This window comes from Heloderma suspectum, chromosome 7 (genome assembly GCF_057233095.1).
Source record: "Heloderma suspectum isolate Gila_16-S chromosome 7, 16-S_ref, whole genome shotgun sequence".
Taxonomy (NCBI): domain Eukaryota; kingdom Metazoa; phylum Chordata; class Lepidosauria; order Squamata; family Helodermatidae; genus Heloderma; species Heloderma suspectum.
Window position 1 is genome coordinate 6,175,565 of NC_139464.1, and position 18,480 is coordinate 6,194,044.

The window sequence follows — 18,480 nt, forward strand, 5'->3', positions numbered from 1 at the left end:
CATTTTGAACTTTAAGAATGGGGAAAAAGCTGCACAAACTCCAGGAAATCACCAAATGACCGGTGGGGTTGAGGGAAAGGGGGCACGGCTATCTGGGGAACCCTGGAAGGTCAGACTGGGACTCCAGGTGGGCTGGATTTGGCCTCTGGATCTGAGATCCCCCACCCATACTGTAGATGACCAGGGATTCCATGCAGGGGAGTGCTTAGAATTCCATGCAGGGGAGAGCGTGGACTCATGGAGGAGAAACAGGTCTCTCCATTCCTCCCCCACCATTCTGCCAGCTTTCCATGTGGGCTGCATGGGAAATGAAGCCCATCCCCCTGCATCATCCCTCCTCCATTTGGTAGAAGGCAATTTTAATCGATTCCTAAGGGACTAGTATCCTGCGTTTCCATGCTGGGCATGGAGCAGGGGGCATCCCCTCATTTGTGGCCAGCATGGAAACACAGGATACTAGCTTCTTACCAGGCTAGCAAATTAATTGCAGGCAAGTAAGTTTTGCAGGCTTGTTCACATGGCTGACTAAACATATGAATGGTGTGGGAAGTGGGATCATGCTTGCTGGCTTCACTTAGCCCCGTTCACCATACCATCAGCACGGAGCCTCCATGCAACTGAGAGCCCTGCAAATGCATACAGATGCTGAGCATACACACAGGTAAAGGTGTGTACAGGGCTACTGTCTCTCCTGAAGCCAGTCTGTGCCTTAGAACACAGCCCAGCAGTGTCTTTTGCAGCACATCCAGCTGCCAAGGGGGGTTCCGTGGTAGCTGGACAGAGGTTTCTCGGAAGACAAGATAGCATGGAAAGGGCTCCCTTGCTGGTAAAAGAATCAAAACCCACTGGCTTCGTGTAACTTTTTCCTAGTAGGAATTGCTTCCAGGATTCCAACCACCTCTTGGTTAATGATGCACCATCCATACTAACTCAGCCTCATATGTTTCCTAACGTGAGCATATGAAAGAACAGATGGGATATGGACAATGTTTCAACGAGGCCAGGACAAGATCGGATCTGACAGGGCTCTTTTTATGGCATAAAAAAGTAACAGCCAGAAATGCTCTCAAACCCACTGCTTGTCTGCAATTTTATCTCAGATATATCCAAAACCTTGTTGAGGATTTTGACACTTATCCTGTGCACAACCTCTCCCTCCCTCCCTCCCTCCGGCCCCCTCAACCTCCTACATACGCCTGCCACCACTTACCCGAGCACCTTTCTTGCCTGAAGGTCCCACCACCTATGGATGAAAGAGACCATGTGAGAGTCGTGCAGCCCAATCCTACCTGTAGCGTACTTGAGAGCAGGGACAACTGCGGCACCTTATTCTGCATTCCAGTGACCTCTGCTTTTCATTTCAGAAGGCCAGAAATACTACAACTGCCCCATTGTGGAATCCCACAGTACGTATCTGTTGATGAATTGATCATGTGCAGCATGGGTGCAAACATCTTGTGTCCCTCTTGCCACACATGGGTGGAGGCTGCTGTAGAAACCTTGCTCTGGGCATCTGCTTGTCGACAAGTTGTTTAGTCACTTAAGTTTCTCATCTTGTATGTGCTCATCTGATGTGATATGCAAAACAACTTCTGTGGGGTGCTGTCTCCTGCACTAGACATTTATGACTTTAAAGCAGGGATCGACAACTTCAGGAGGTCCAGGGGCCATTTCCACACCCTTGACACCCACGTACCAGGCCTCACTTTTGCCACAGCCACCAGCACCCTGTAGAATTTGCTGGTGTCATAAAAAACCCCTCACCCATTTGCTACCAATTCTCAGTAGCGAATCACTACAGAAATCGTAGCATTCCTTATCAGTTTGCTGATGATTTTTGGTGGCAAACTGAGGATTTTTTTTTTTGCACCGCCACCACCAATAATTTCAGCAGTGCAGGCCACATCTGCTTCAGGGGCATTACTAGAAACAAGAGATGCTAGGGATGTGCGAATCCACCCCCGTCCGGGTTCTCGGGCCCCCCTCCAGCCCCTGCCCCTGCTTGCCGCTCCCCGGACTCAAGCCCCTCCTGCACTTGTGAGCAGCCTCACCCTGGTGGCCTCGTTGAACTCTGCAGTCACCATTTAAAAAAAAATAAAATGGTGATCGCAAAATGCGCATATTTGTATATATATTTGAATGCATATTCGCATATATGCAAAGCATAGAGAGCTTCGGCTATTGGACGGTATAGAAATAAATAAATAAATAAATAAATGTGCAAAATGCGCATTTTTGAAAAAATGCGCCTTTTCACGCATACACAAATATGTGCATCCTCAACATGCACATTTGTGCATACTCAAATGTGTGAATTCACAAAAATGCACATTTTTGAGCATATACAAACATGAGCATTTTTACGACCACCATTTTATTTCTCAAAACGTGGCAACCGAGCTCGGCGAGCAGGGCTCGGGGGTGCAGGCAGGGGTGGTTCTGCCGGATTCTCAGACCGAACTCGGTGCTTGCGCCATCCCTACTGGTGAAATTCTCATAGCTCAGACTTGGATACAAGCTTTGGAGGCGTCTAAAAGACTACCTCAAAAGTGAAGCAAGTGTTATTAGTCCCCAAACTCTTCAACAGCTCAGATGAAAATCTGTTCAAGAGAAGAATTCCTGGCTTATCCATCAAGCCCCCTGACCATCCAAATACCCTCCCCTCTTCTTTTTAAATTACATTTATCAAAGTGGTGTGGCAGGAGGAGCAGCTCTAAGAGTAGGGAAGGAAGGAAATTCTCCAGCATGCATTGCTAGCATGCTGGGGGCGGGGGGAACCCTGGAGACCCTTGGGAGCTGAAATTTCTCCAAGGGCCACTGTTCTTATCATGGCTGGAGGAACCCTGCTGCCACCATCACACTGCCCAGTAAGTGAAATTTAAAGGAAAAATGGTTTGGGGGATCAGGGTGACTGGCTGGGAGGGAGGCAGTGGGCAACGTCCGAAGTCAGAGGGGCTTGAAAATAAGCCAAGCTACTATTTCTGATGTTTTAGGGACTTATTTGCTGAGCTTATTTCTGAGCCCATTCAAGATGACCTGGGGAAACCTTGTCCATCCCAACGAGAAACATATACTTACCCCCATAGCTGGAGCACCAGGAAATCCTTGGATGCCCTGATAAGGATGGCGGAAAGTCAGAATAAGCCATAACAACAAAGAGGTGCAAACCTAGGCATATATATTTGTGCGAAAGTCCCACTGAAGTCAGGAGGATTTACATCTGAGTAAACATGCACAGGCTGGGAGAGGGGCTGTGGCTCAGTGGCAGAGCCCCTGCTTTGCATTTAGAAGGTCCCAGGTTTGAACCCCGGCTTCTCCAGGAAGGGTGAGGAAAGAATCCTGGAGAGCCACTGCCAGTCAGTGCTGACAATACTGGGCTAGATGGACCAAGGGCCTGACTCCGTACAAGGCAGCTGTTCCTGTGAGTGCACGGGATGGTTGCAGAACCAGCAGAGGCAACACAGGCTACTGTGGAACTCTAAGTATCAAATTCCAGTCTGACAACAATTGAAACTAACTGTGAAAAATGTGAATTTTAGAATTCAGCATTCAGACATAGAAAATAAATGAAATGGCGATGTTAGATTTTTGGCACGTTTTTGTTTGGGAGGATGTATTGGAATCACAAGGGAGTGAATGTTTGCATTTCAAAGATCACATTTCATTCATAAAACATACGGCAGTCTTCCCAAGCCTGGTGTCTTCCAGATATTTTGGACTACAACTCCCAGTATCCCTGCACATTGGCCATATTGGCAAAGGCTGATGGGACTTACGGCTTCTCCACATCAGGCCTTTTACCCTGCAGCTTACCAGGGCTTCTGACTCTGGATTCTTTGCGAGATTAAGATTGGCTCCTTACACGGGCTGACATGGGCTTTTTCCCCAGGACTTCCTTTGGCTGCAAGTTCTACATGTTTTATTATACAGTCAGTAGATGGTGCTGTGTTATAGCAGAACTGTGCAATTTCACGTGGCCATTAAAGCAGAATGACATTTATCACTGCATTATCCCTGATCTTTTTGAAACTGGGACAAAGGTCAGAGAGCATGAGAGGCACCCTGGAGGTTGACAATGTCGTGTAAAAGACCCACTAACTTTCACGAGTGACCAATCACGAGCATGCAATAAAAGCTACATGTAGAAATGCTCTTAGGGCACAATCCTATCGGGATAGGCTTGGAACTCGGAGGCGACCGCCTGTCCAATGCAGGGCAGGAGCAGTGCAGAGGGGATCTTCCCCTCTGCACTTCAGCTGCTCTGCATTCGTGACTAGACAGCTGATTTCGGCTGTCTAGCCACGGAAAGTTGGAGGGGTGTGCGTGGACGCCGGACAACGCATAGGATGAATCAGAAAGGCACTTCCGCCCTCTCTACCCTGCCCTGCCCCCAGGAACACCCCATTTTCGCTGCTCCATGCTGCTCTTAGAAGTGCGGAGGACGGGGCTGATCCGCGCTACCTATTTGGCAGCATGGGAGGTGGTGGAAGTTGGTTCTCAGGGCTCCGATGTTGGTTCCCGGGAACTGACCTATCCTATGACTGTCTAGCTGCTGACTAGTGGCCATAGGATTGCGTCCTTAATGTCTAAAACATCTGGAGGGCACCAGGTTGGGAGAGAGCCTATGTTTAAGCATGTTTAACATCCATGGATGAGAATGGAAGAGTGAAGCATGTTCTTAATATTCACATTGAAACCAATGGGGCATTAAATAGTGCTTAGTTTTGGGAATGACATCTGAGTTTGTTCTCCCCAAAAACATTGACACCCAAATTTGTAATCTCAGTTTCTTGAAATTTTAAATATATCATCTCTTGTGCCTACTTTCCATTATGTCTGTTGGATCACTTACAATACTGAAGAAATACTTGTTATGAGGAATTATTGAATTACGTGTTACGTTAATCGTAATAAGAAGCCAGAACAACAAATCTAAAACAGATATTCAGTAACGGTGGCCTGGCGTGCTTTAATGCTGTAGGAAAATCCAAATTTCCTCTAATAAATTTGATAAATTATAAGATCCATTTATTGAAGATAATCACTTTGTGTGATTAGAATCATACTTTCAAAGACTCTAGACTTTGCTCTTGCTGAGACAAGGAGGGAGCAATCTTATGGCCACTAGTCAGCAGCCGGACGGGCATAGGATATGTGGGTTTCCAGGAACCGACCTTCCCCTCCTTCCACTCTGCCTTGCAGGCAGCACAGAACAGCCCCGTGCTCCGCATTCAGAAGAGGAGTGCGGAGCGGCCAAAACAGGGCGTTCCAGGGTAGGGAAGGCGGAAATGCCAGTATGACACATCCTATGGGTCATCCAGAAGCCTCCTCCCCTGCTCCGCCTTCCTGCAACTAGACAGCCGAAATCGGCTGTCTAGCTTCAAATGCAGGGCAGGAGAAGCGTGGAGGGAATGATCCCCTCCCGTGCTCCTCCTGCCCTGCATTGGATAGGCGGTCGCCTCCGAGTTCGGAGGGAGCTGCCTATCCCCATAGGATTGCGCCCTAAACCTGTGCTGAGTGGGGACAGATGAATCTGTCTATTTTGGTTACTACAACTTTCGAACTTCTTGAGGCATGAGTTCATTCTGTCCCATTTCTGCATTTATTTCCAGATTGTCCACACAAAAATCCATGCACACTTTTGTACATTGTGCCCAACATATGCATTTTGTGCGCATTTCCCCTAATCTATGCATTTTTGTATGCATTTTTTAAGTGGAGAACTGCATCACAAAATTTGGAAAAGTGCAAAAACTGAAGGATGATTGTGTTCCAGTTCATGAATTAGTTGGGGAAGTGGGAATTAGGTTGTTTCATATTAAAATGCATAGGATTTCTCCCTTTGTCACTAGATGGCGTTCTACTTAGCAGTATCTGGGGGGAGGCAGGAGTTTCCTGGTCTTGTTATGTTCTCGTATAAGAGAAAGACAATAATGTAGTTGTCCACCTTCTTAACCGGTCTGTTCTATAAACCTTCCATGAAAGAGACTGTACTACTTCAAATGCATGTGGGGGCCCATGTGATTGAATGTTCCTCTATAAAATAATAAATAAATACCTGCACATAGACAACTAGCATGTCAGTGAGAAGACTAGGCTAGAGCCTTTCTCCCTGACATAGTATTTTTTCTGTGTATGGGGAATGTTTTTATATTGCGGAGCATTCAGTCATGTCAACCCCACCCCACCTGCAGCCTGAAGAGGTGCAGCCTAGGCTTACCACCTCACTGAGGACTAGGGCCTCAGCTCTAGTAGCTCAATGACTTCCTGTCGTTTGCTCTCACCACTGGGTTCCATTGTCCCTCCATGCGTCTTTCACTTACTTGGTCTCCTTTTGGTCCTATGGGGCCTGGAAGACCCTAAAAAACACCAGAGATGTCCATAAGATTAAAAGTGCATTTTATAAATGCAATATATTACAAAAAAAGGTATGCCACCCTTGTTCTATGTATTCTCCAGTGCAGAATTATCACCCCTGTTTCTCATGGGCTTTCAAAACTGATGTGTTTTTATTGCCATTCATCTTTCAGTCACTCTTTTGCATACTATGACTGGAAAAGACTGCTGGGAAAGTGGTGGCAGGCTTCATCTTTAGAACTGGGGGAGGAGAATAGGTCACGTGGAAAAGCATCTGCAGCCTTGCACCTGGCTCTTCACTCTGAGATTTAATTCCTTCCCTTGGCGACTCTAAGATGGAGGCTAATTAATGGAGGGATGAACACCCTGCTCTATTTTGCAGCCTCATTCACAGGACGCAAAAAGTAGAGATCCTGTTTGGCAACTTGGGGGTGGGGGCAAAGGGGTCACATTTCAGGCCAGCTGGCCAAACTCACTTGCAGGCTTCCCAGCTCCTCTTGGCTCACGTCCACTATCTCATTTTCCCTACAACGCCCCAGAACACTGCTACATTGTGAAGTAGCATCATTCTAAAGCATTCTGGGGAAAACAAAATGGTGGCCACCAGCTGGGAGGAAGCCAGGAAGGGAGCCAGAGAGTTTTGCTCCTACGGTTCTTAATTTAGCTCATGAAGGATAAATTCCTGGACTCTCTAGATAATAAACTGGACAGTTGGTAAGCTTAATCAAAGATGAACGGATTCACATTTAGGGATGTCGGAGAATTTCTCCACGAATCTCCGGGAGGCCGAATGCCAACGAAATTGGTTGAGAAACGGTCCACCCCCCCCCCCGGGATGGGACTTACCTTTGTCGAATGTCCCTGGAGGCAGTGGCTCCCGGTGGGGGTTCGGCGGCGGTTCAGCGGTGGCAGCGGCGGCGGCCGGTCTTCTGACCGGCTGCCACCGCCGCCATTTCCAAGGTGAAAAATAAACCCAACAACAAACGTGATAGGCTACGTAAAGATTTACGTAGCCTATCACGGCTAGATTTTCAAAAAACACCGTGACAGGCTACGTAAATCCTTACATAGCCTATCACAGCTGACTTTGGGGGGGGGAAGCGCGTACGCGCTTTTTTTCCCCCTCCCCAAGTCAGCCGTGATAGGCTACGTAAGGATTTATGTAGCCTATCACGGCTGACTGCAGGGACACAAACGGTGGCGGCTAAGGCCGCCGCCATTTGCGTCCCAGCAGGAGACGAGATTCGTGGCCGGAGGGATGGGGCGCCTCCCCCCCGGCCAGAATCTCGGCCAGAGGGACGGGGCGCCTCCCCCCGAGCCAGAATTTCGGCGTGGAGGGATGGGGCACCTCCCACCCCGCCCAGAATTTCGGGGGGAGGGACGGAGCGCCTCCCCCCCACCGCGAAGCAAGCTGCGGGACCAGGTAAGGGACTTTCGTCCATCCCTTTAATCACATTGTTGAATGTCAGGCAACTGACAAGAGCAGCTCAACAGACATCATGATTGTCTTACTGCGATTCCTTGAAGTCCCTTCAGGCCTGCCTCTCCACGCTCTCCCTGCAAAGACCAGAATGCAAATCTTCATTATATGCTGTCGTCACTTTCCTAATGGCATTAGTTAAAGTCCACACCATTCTTAGGCAGGTGAAATAGGTTGTATTGGAGAAAATATATTGTTTAATATTTAATTTTAAATGTCGTGTGTTTTACATTGGTTTCCTTAATAGATATTTTTATAAAACTTGGAAATCACTACTAGGGAATTTTTAACCTTAATTTTAGTTTGTCAGCCCTGAATTATCCATCATATTCTTGTATCTGTAATATTCTGGATATTTTCTTTCGTTTATATTGTGATAATGTAGGGTTATAAACAATACAACTGAACTGAACTGGATTACAGGCTGCAAGGATGCATAAGTACCTGTTGGATTTTTCACATCAAGATGGTCTAAAATACAATGCACCCTTGCTAGCAGGCCACTTTGGGAAGTTGGCAGTACTGTTGGCCAACTCTTAGTAGTAGGAAGTGAAACAGCTGTGGTGTGCGATGGGTGGGAAAGTGACATTGTAAAGGGTGGGACAGGGCAAAATCCACCCATACATCATTCCCAAGCCCACAGACCCTAACACAGCAAGCTATGCTGACCTATGTGCAGGATAGGTGGTAGCAATGTAAAATGGGATTGCATCTGCACCTGCATAGCATAGCAGAAATGGTATGCTATGAATAACATTGCACAGAAGCCACATTGGTTCAATGCTCTGTATGTGCCAACATGGCTATGGATAGCCAGAGCGTCAAAGTGTCAGGCAAGGTTCTAGTAGGGCCAGATTTGGGGGAGTTACTTAAATTGGATATACATCCCCTCACTAAAACAAGAATCTCACTAGTTTCCCTCGTCTCCCATAACTCAATGTTACTTAAGTTGGAGGAAAGTTAGAGAGAGACAGGATAGTAAAATAGTGAGGTGGGAGAGTGGCGGACCAGGACAGTGGATTCAAATCCCAACTCAGACATGAAGCAGAGTGGAGGATCTTGGGCCAGCCATTACCTCTCAGCTTTCACAGGGTTGTTGTGAGAATAAACATGGCGGCACGGGCAACGTTGTGATCCTCTTGGGGGTGGGGAAGGATAAAAATGTAAAAAAAAGACACCTCACCTTTTCCCCTTTGATACCGTCTTGGCCTTTTTTACCCTAGGTTTAAAAAAATCAAAATAAAACACCATTATTCATAGGAAAGACCTCCATTTGCAGAACCAGGTTAAACTTGCAAACACTGAAGTCTCACACTTGGAGAGTTTTCAGATGGGAGGGGACTACGGACATTCCTCCTGCACCCCTACAGAAAAGAAAGGATGTTCTGAGCTTGGGATCTTTAGTCTCTCTATCTGGCTCTTGCCTCCCTTACACCCCAGAAGGACCTTGTCACATCTAGTGATGTACGGACTGTGTCAAATCCATTCGGTCTGTGTTTCGCGGATTGTCAGGCACCTTTCGTTCCATCGCCCACAGAATCAGATTATTTTTGTTTCCGAATTTGCAAAAATGCACATTTGTGCAAATTCACAAGTGTGAAAATGAGCAAATCCCCCCCAAATGCACATTTTCAAGCTTTAGCCTATGGGGGAAATGCACATTTTGGGCTGTGTGTGTTTTTTTTTAATTGCTTAGTTTTCTTCAACGAAAGTTGCTCAAAATTCGGGAAAGCTAGAAAACCAGTCTGCAAGTTTGCAGAATCTGCCCGATGGGGGGAAAGCCAGTCCACTGCAGCATCCGTGGGTTGGATTCATGAAAATCTGAACTCATTTGGTTCCATTGCAGATTTCTCTGACATCCCTGGTCACATCCCTGTGCTGCTTGTTATGACATTCTGGCTATTCTAAGCAGGCATAATATTGAAAGTATTTTTGATGGCCTAATTGGATACATCTCCCCGAAGTCCATCTTGCTGCTTAATGAGTGGAGTTCGGCTGTTAGAGCAGCCTTGCCCAAGCTAGTGACCTCCAAACGTGTTGGATTACAACTCCCATAATCCACAGTTAGCTTATGGGAGTTGTAGTCCAACACATCTGGAGGGTGCCCACTTGGGGAAGTCTGTGCTAGAGGGTTCTTTCCTGTCCAGCAGAAGGAGATGGAGAAGAGTGTTTGTGGGAAGTTCTTTGCAGATGGGGCCCAGTCCATGGCCAAACTGCACAGCTGGAAAGCACCGTGTTGGTAGAGTAAAGCAATCATACAGATTTTGCTGATCCCACACAACCCTTCTGTTGGACCACAAACAAAATTCTCATTTATTTTTCACATTAGACTACAATGAAGAAGTCCTCCTCAGTGGCTGTGAAAATTCAGTCAACCTGATTTAGGACTGATTCTCCCCGGAGTTACATCTGTGTCTGAGCTGTACCACCTCAGAGGGCAGGTGATGGTCTATTTCAAATACCCCCTCAATTCTTGCAGATAGAAATTTAGCACATCAAGGTGAAGGGTTCTAACCTAGACATGCTTGCTTTCTGTGTGTGGGGAATTATTTGTATGGAGGAACATTTAGACGTCTGAATGCCCCACCAACAGTGGTATAGTGCGGACACAGTTTTACCACCTTAGGGTGTAATCCTATGCATGTTTAGACAGAAAAAAAAAACCTCCTACAACTCTAGCATTCCTTAGCCAGCAATGTTGGCTGGGGAATGATGGAAGTTGTAGGCCTTTTTTCTGTCTAAAGATGCATAGGATTGCATCTTTAGTGAAAATAAAACCTTAGTCCAGCATTTCCCAGCCTGATGCCCTTCTGATGTTTTGAACTTCAGCTTCCATCAGCTACAGCCAGCATGGCCAATGGTCAGGAATGCTGGGAGTTGTAGTCCAAAACATATGGAGGGCACTAGTTTGGGGAAGGCTACGTTAGTCAGACTGTGTTATTCACTCTTCCATTTACAAAGCACCAAATGCATCATCACCTACATCCTTACCCTCTGACCAGTAGGTCCTTCTGCCCCCAGCATTCCTTGTTCACCCTAAAGAGAATAAAACAAGAGGGTCATTCCTTGAGGTTTCCCAGCAGGCTCTTCATCCGAGGAAGTTCTCAATGCAGATAACTGAACTGAAGGCGATATTGTGGAACAGAATGTTATTTTATTTTTTTAGTAAAAATATCAGATCAAAATAGCTGGAATTATCTGTAAAAACATTCACTGAGCCTCTTTCTCTCTAAACTGGCACACACACACAGACACAAACATGCACACAAAACAAATTGGGAATATACAGATCTAGGGTGTACAAAACACCGCTTACCTGGCTCCGCCGGGCTCCGCAGGTGGGGGGAGGTGCGCCGTCCCTCCCCCCAGAATCCTCGCTGGGGGGGGAGGCGCGCCGTGCCTCCCCCCCCCGGAATCCTGGCCAGCCGGCTCTGCTCTGCGGCCAAGCCGCAGAGCCGCCAGTCAGCTCCAGCCCCCCGCAGCCGGACATCCGGCTGCTGGGCAGCCCTGCAGGGACACAAATGGCGGCTGTTGTAGCCGCCGTCATTTGCGTCCCTGCAGTGAGCCGTGATAGGCTACGTAAATATTTACGTAGCCTATCACAGCATGGGGAAAACCCCAGCATACGCAAATGGCGGTAGCTGCCGCCATTTGCGTACGCTGGGGTTACCTCCCCCGCCATGATAGGCTATGTAAATACTTACGTAGCCTATCATGGCCTCCGCAGGGACGCAAATGGCGTCCCTGCATTAGCCGTGATAGGCTATGTAAGTATTTATGTAGCCTATCACAGCTGAAGAAGGAGGAAGTGAATGGCGGCCGCAGGATGGCTGCCATTCGCACAGCAGCGCGGACGGGAGCAGGTAAGTGCTCTGTTTCACACGCCTTTCGTGGGGTGGGGGCGGCGGGCACTTCGTCCCACGCGCCTTTCGTGGGTTGGGGGGGCGGGGGCTTCATTCTGTGATGGGTTTCGGGGGGCCAAATGCACCGGCATTTGGCCTCACCGAGATCCGTCGCGGAATTCTCTGACATCCCTATACAGTTCCAGAAATTATTCATAACGTGTGGAAAACCTTGATAATACAAAGACTCAATAGGGTCACCCAGTGAAACGGATTGGCAGGGGATTCGGGACAGACAGGAGGAAGTCCTTCATCATGCAGGATGTCATTAATCTGTGGAACTCCTTGCCACAACATGGTTTGATGGACAGGGGCTTAGATGACTTTAAAAGGGGTTGAGATAAAGTCATGGAGGAAAAAACAATCAATGGGTATTGGTCACACTGGGTATGTGTGTGCCTCTGTATGCCAGCTGATGGGAGCAATGGCAGGAGAGGGCTATTGCCTTAACATCCCACTTGTCGGCTTCCCAGAGACATCTGGCTGGCCACTGTGGAAAGCAGGGTGATGGACAGGTGGTCTGATCCAGCAGGGCTCATAGAACCATAGAACAGTACGGATGGAAGGGGCCTACAAGGCCATCGAGTCCAACCCCCTGCTCAATGCAGGGATCCAAGTCAGAGCATCCCTGACAGATGGCTGTCCAGCCTCGTCTTGAATGCCTCCAGTGTGGGAGAGCCCGCCACCTCCCTAGGTCATTGGTTCCATTGCTGTATTGCTCTAACAGTCAGGAAGTTTTTCCTGATGTTCAGCCGGAATCTGGCTTCCTGTAACTGGAGCCCATTATTCCGTGTCCTGCACACCGGGATGATCGAGAAGAGATCCTGGCCTTCCTCTCTCTCTCTATGTTGGAAGAATAACTAGGGGTGCAGTCCCTACAACTCCCTACAGTCCCTGCAGAAAGCCCTACAACTCCCAGAGCATCTCTACACTAGCCTAGAATCCTGCATTTAAAACAGGGCTTTCTGCTTCCTTTTTAAATGCAGGATCACAACGGCTCCCTTTTTTGCGTGCTTCCTTTCCCCTCTCCCCTTTCCCCCCTCCTTCTCCTCATATCTGAGTCTTCCATATGCTTCATTGATCTCGCTCCTCTTCTTGCCACTTTTCCTCTTTTCACGGAGGAAACTGAAGTGGAACACAACAGGGCACTTGGATAGCTCATTATTTGTGAACGGAACAAAGGGCATTTAGCGCAGGACATGCCTTGGAGGTTCATGGCGTTAGGGATGTACGAAAGTCACTTACCTTTTCGCAGGGGTGCTTCGCGGTGGGGGGGAGGCGCTTCGCTTCTCCCCCCGAAGTTCAGGCGAGGGGGGGGAGGCGTCCCGCCTCGCCCGGCCGAAATTCAGGCCGGGGAGAAGCGCCCCGTCCCCCCAGCCGCGAAACAAAAAGCAAAACAAAAACAAAACAAAAAAAACCCCATGATAGGCTACGTAATTGGCGAATGTCCCTCCCGGCAGCGGGTCCCGGCAGCGGTTCGTCGGCCTTTCGTCGGGGGCGGGGGTGGCAGCCGGTCTTCTGACCGGCTGCCGCCGCCGCCATTACAAAGTAAAGTGTAAAAACAAAACAAAACCCCGTGATAGGCTACGTAACGATTAACGTAGCCTATCACGGCTAGATTTCCAAAGTCAGCCGTGATAGGCTACGTAAATCGTTACGTAGCCTATCACGGGTGACTTTGAAAAAAAAAAGCGCGTACGCAAATGGCGGTGCCCTATGGGCGCCGCCATTTGCGTTCCTTATTTGGTCCCGGTAGTCTACGTAAAGATATGTAGACTTATTGTACTTATATGTAGACTGGCTGCCGCCCCTGCCCCCGACAAAAGGCCGACGAACCGCCGCCGGGACCCGCCGCCGGGAGGGACATTCGCCAAAGGTAAGTCCCATCCCGGGGGGGGGGGGCGGAGATTGCACCGCCGATTTCGGGGGGCCGAATGCGTTGGTGCTCGGCCCCCCGAAGATTCGGGGAGAAATTCTCTGCCATCTCTGACGTCATGTAAAGAGCCTGCAAACTTCTGTGAGAGAGCTATCTCAATAGCAGAATAAAACTCCATGTGAAGAAGCCCCAAGTGTTCCCCTGCCAGCCATGCTGGCTGGGGAATGCTGGGAGTTGTAGGACTTTTTTTTCTGTATAAACATACATAGGATGGCACCCTAAGTCTTAAGTGTGCAATGAAGCCAGAGGTCCTCGTAACAAAAAGAAAACAACTACGCCTTCATGATCTCAGCCATATTCATTCAGGTTTTGACAAGCTTCATCATTCAGGTTTGACAAGCTTCATCATTCATGTCAAACTCACCTTCTGCCCTTGGGATCCAGGAAGTCCTATTGCCCCCTGCAAAGGAAACAGAGTTCAGCTGTGGTGTCACAAAACAAATAAATATTTCAGTGTTCCAAGAACTGCCTTGGACATGTGAGTTTTGCAGTCCCAACCCCGGCTGCATCTTTGACTAGGAATGAGATGTGTGCCAATGCCTCCCCCACCCCCAAAAGAACCCCTAGTTTGGAGAAGAAAAGTGAAATAGGAAGGAAGACTCACATCTTTCCCCAGTTTCCTCAAAGCAGGGGGATACAAGAGCCATAGGTGAGTAGAAGAGCATGCATGCTCTTCGATCTTGCATGCACACTCTTCGATCTTGCATGCCCGCTCTTCGATTTTGCATGCCCGTCCTTTGATCTTGCGTGCACGCTCTTCAGTCTTGCATGCACATTCTTCAGTCTTGCATGCATGCTCTTCGATCTTGCATGCACTCTCTTCAGTCTTGCATGCACACTCTTCATTCTTGCATGCACACTCTTCAATCTTGCATGCATGCTCTTCAATCTTGCATGCTCTTCAGTCTTGCATGCACGCTCTTCGATCTTGCACGCACGCTCTTCGATCTTGCACGCACGCTCTTCGATCTTGCATGCTCTTCAGTCTTGCATGCACGCTCTTCAGTCTTGCATGCATGCTCTTTGATCTTGCACGCATGCTTTTCGATCTTGCACGCACGCTCTTCGATCTTGCATGCTCTTCAGTCTTGCATGCACGCTCTTCGGTCTTGCACGCACGCTCTTCGGTCTTGCACGCACGCTCTTCGATCTTGCACACACGCTCTTCGATCTTGCATGCTCTTCAGTCTTGCATGCACGCTCTTCGGTCTTGCACGCACACTCTTTGATCTTGCACACATGCTCTTCGATCTTGCGTGCACGCTCTTCAGTCCCTGCATCTCCAGTTAAAAAGCCTTCCCCGACTTGGTGCCCTCCAGAAATGTTGAACTGCAACTCCCATTCCTCCATCAAGTTTGTAGTTGGGGAATGGAGCAGGACTGAGTAAATATCAGCAAAAACCCAGAGTGAGAGGTGTGGTCTGGAAGTGGGGGCTTGGACTGGAGAGAGTCTGGTAGTCTGGACTGACAAGCCTAGAGGTCCGCATTTGGCCCACTTTAAGAGCTCAGATATGGGGGCAAAGGAGAGGAAGCTCATAAAGACAGACGCAGCTTTTCCAGGCCCTGCCGTGGCAAATGTGGTGACCCTACTGAGGAGGCCCGCCTACCATGTTTGAGCCACATTTGGTAGCTCAGAGCTAAAGCAGAATCATCAGCCTCTGTGTTGCTAGCATGATGGGGGGAGACTGTAGTTCTGCTTTGCATGCAGAAGGCCCTAAATTAAATACTTGGCATCTGTAGCTGAAAGGATCAGAGGAACGGGCCTTAGAAAGAGCAATGCCAGCCTTAGAGAACTGCTGCCAGTTGACCATACTCTGCTAGATGAACAAACTTTGTCACAAAGGTGAAACCCACCTTGTCTCCTTCTGCTCCCTTTAAACCGGGGACCCCTGGCACTCCAACCCCAACCTCACCCTGAAAAGCAAGCAGGGACACATTATACAAGGCACTGGCGGTGCATGGCAGATAGAGAAGTGTTGCCCCATGTCCCTCTGGAACGGAGCTTGTGTCTCTTTAAGAGCCGGGAGGAAGGCAGGCCTCCCACAAGAGCAACTTCTCCCTTCCTGGTGTTGCGATGATGGGAGAAACTGCAGCTCATGCACACTTCAGGTCTGTTACAAGTCAAAGGAGGGCACAATAATGAGCATATTGTTACCGACACTACTGAGCCCCTGAGACAGGCAACCAAGCAGACAAGCAGCCCTGGGCTGAATTAGCCTTGCGAAGGGGAAAATAGCCTTAAACACAGTCTAGGGGTGCTTCCAGATGGAGGGCTAATGAGTCGGTATTGTGCGGCTATTCCATCTTTTTCTCCAGTAAGAGAAAAGATGGAAGAAGTGGTGGGAAAACCCGGGAGAGTTATGAGTGGAAGGCAGCCTGCATTTCCCCCCCCACACACACACACACACTCCTGAACGTCTGGAAAAACATCCTAAGGGTCAGAACAGTCAGACAATGGAACCAACTGCCTATGGAGGTGGTGGTCACAGGGGGTACTCAAGCAGACTGGGCAGCCATCTGTCAGGGATGCTTTTTTAAACTGGATGGCGGCACCGAGCAGGGGGCTGGATTCAGTGGCCTAAATGTCCCCTTCCAGCTCTAGGATTCTCCAAGCTGCTTCTGATCTTCAGCTAACTCAGCAGCTCTCTCTCTCTCTCTCTCTGCATTTCTCTCTGTCCAACAATGTTCCAAAACGTCTGATTTGATTCTTCTCCACCCACCACTCTCTCTCTCTCTGTCTCTCTCTCTCTCTCTCTCTCTCACACACACACACACACACTGGGAGTTGTAGGACCTTTTTCTGTCTAAACATGCATAGGGCTGTGCCCTAAGTTGACCTTGTCTGAAACAATACAGCCCCCTAACTGGAGGAGATTCTGAAGCAAAACAATAAAGGCCTGCTTAAATATATGGGTTTTCTCAGCACCTGTCTGAACACAGGTAGAGAGGGAGTCCAATGGATCTTCCCAGGAAGGGTGTACACAGCTTTTTTTTACACTAATGATCACTTAAGGAGCAGTACCTTTTCACCCTTTGGCCCAGAAACTCCAGGAGTACCATCCAGCCCTATTGGTCCCGGCAAGCCTGCTTTTCCCTGTAAAGGACAAAGAGAGCCTTGTTGCAGAAAGGTTTCCACACCCCTTGTATCCCTGCACCATGCCAGAGTCAGGAGAAAACTCAATCAGCCAGAGTCTCTTCCCACCTTGTGAGAGGAAGGATGGGCAGAAAGCAAATGCTGGATGATTTGTAGTAGATCAGCAAAGCATTCTTACTTCTTGAGCAGCAATAAAAGCCCCCCCCCCCCCGCAAAATTAGGCTATTAGAATCCCTGATCTGACTCAGATAAAGATTTGTGCTTCTATATGCATGTTATCCTAGCACAGCCTTACCTAATCTGGTGCCCTCCAGAGGTTTTGGACTGCAACTCCCAGCATTCCTGACCACTGGCCATACTGCTGATGGGAGTCGAAGTCCAAAACCTCTGGAGGGCACCAGGTTGGGAAACCCTGTCCTGGCACATGGCTCATGGGATATAGTCATTATTTGGCTCCGCCTTCTGGCCCACAAACATGGCTGAGGCAATGCAGGTTTCTGACCCTGTCTTGCTCCCTGCAATTTAATAAGAATGATGTGTCAGGAACTCACCCTGACTTACAGGGCCTAAGCTCTAAGTACCAGTATTGGCCATTCCTCATGAATATCCTACCCCGGAGGAACGTCTCTTCTCTTATCAAACTCCTTTTCACTTCCTTCAAAATGCCTCTAGCTATTTTCCTCCAGGCCATGAAGAGGAGGAGAAGTCCACACTCACCATCTCCCCAGTTTCTCCTTTCTCTCCCTTGCTTCCACTCTTTCCCCGCGGACCCTGTGTGACACAAAAGACCATTTTACTGCCTCATTAACATTGAGGCCTTCTAACTAGAGCGATGCACAAATGTCCTCTCAAAATTCTCCAGCCTATTTGTGGGTAGAGAAACTGGGGGGACAATTTCACCAAATTTCTCCTAGGGGAGGAGAAATCCTCCAACAGTTTCTCACAGGCAGAGCTCACTATCGAAAGGGGTTGTAGCACAGCTTCCTTCTTTTTTCCTCAGGGTTTTTGGTTTATGGCACTGCTTCTGTAGGTGGCAACGGCCAGCATCACCTATGTTGAGGCTTCCACTTTTCTGAGGCAGAATTTTGTATTTCTTTTGCTGGCATTCTTGAGCTCACCTAATCCCTGCGAGGTGGCCGAGGGTGCTGTGTGTGTTTTCTCTCTCTATTACACATCTTTCCATTGCTCTGCAGTTCTCCCAGGCCACCTGCCATTCCTGAACTGAAAAAGCCCCACGGGAAGAATTGCCGCTTGATGTCTTCCTCATGATGGCTTTAACTGAAGTGTGGGAAGCCAAGGTGGCTACAGGCTGCCACAGAGATTAATGTACAATGACAGTTAGGACACTCATGCACACTCCTCAGCCACCTCATACGTAAGGTAAGCACAAGAACCCCAAACCCAACCCATGAGAATTTCTCTGAAATTTCCTCTCCTTTGAATTTCTTCTCGAAAGCCATTTCTTTTCTATCAAATTGAACGAGAATGGTCGAAAAATATGTGGGGAAAATTGTCGGCACAGCACTACTTCCAACAGCATTCTAAACTGCTTATTACCCGAGTATAACATAATCATTTGAGTGTGTGTGCTTTTTACATTGTACGTAAGGACATAAGAAGATCCCTGCTGGATCCAGCCAAAGGTCTGTTGAGCCTAAGGTCATTTTTGGCAATGAAAGTTCCAAGCATGGGGGCCCTGATCCGTATTGGGA

General features: G+C 48.5%; 1 protein-coding gene across 1 annotated transcript in view; it reads right to left on the reverse strand.

Annotated features, from left to right (window-relative positions):
- The window catches only part of LOC146339305 (uncharacterized), a 235,057-nt gene that overhangs the window by 140,434 nt on the left and 76,143 nt on the right, over positions 1 to 18,480 (reverse strand). Inside the window, 10 exon segments of the mRNA XM_084811682.1 lie at positions 1,211 to 1,243; positions 3,079 to 3,114; positions 6,324 to 6,359; positions 7,870 to 7,914; positions 9,021 to 9,056; positions 10,829 to 10,873; positions 14,040 to 14,075; positions 15,529 to 15,588; positions 16,697 to 16,768; positions 17,486 to 17,539. Coding sequence (XP_084667808.1) covers positions 1,211 to 1,243; positions 3,079 to 3,114; positions 6,324 to 6,359; positions 7,870 to 7,914; positions 9,021 to 9,056; positions 10,829 to 10,873; positions 14,040 to 14,075; positions 15,529 to 15,588; positions 16,697 to 16,768; positions 17,486 to 17,539 — 453 coding nt within the window.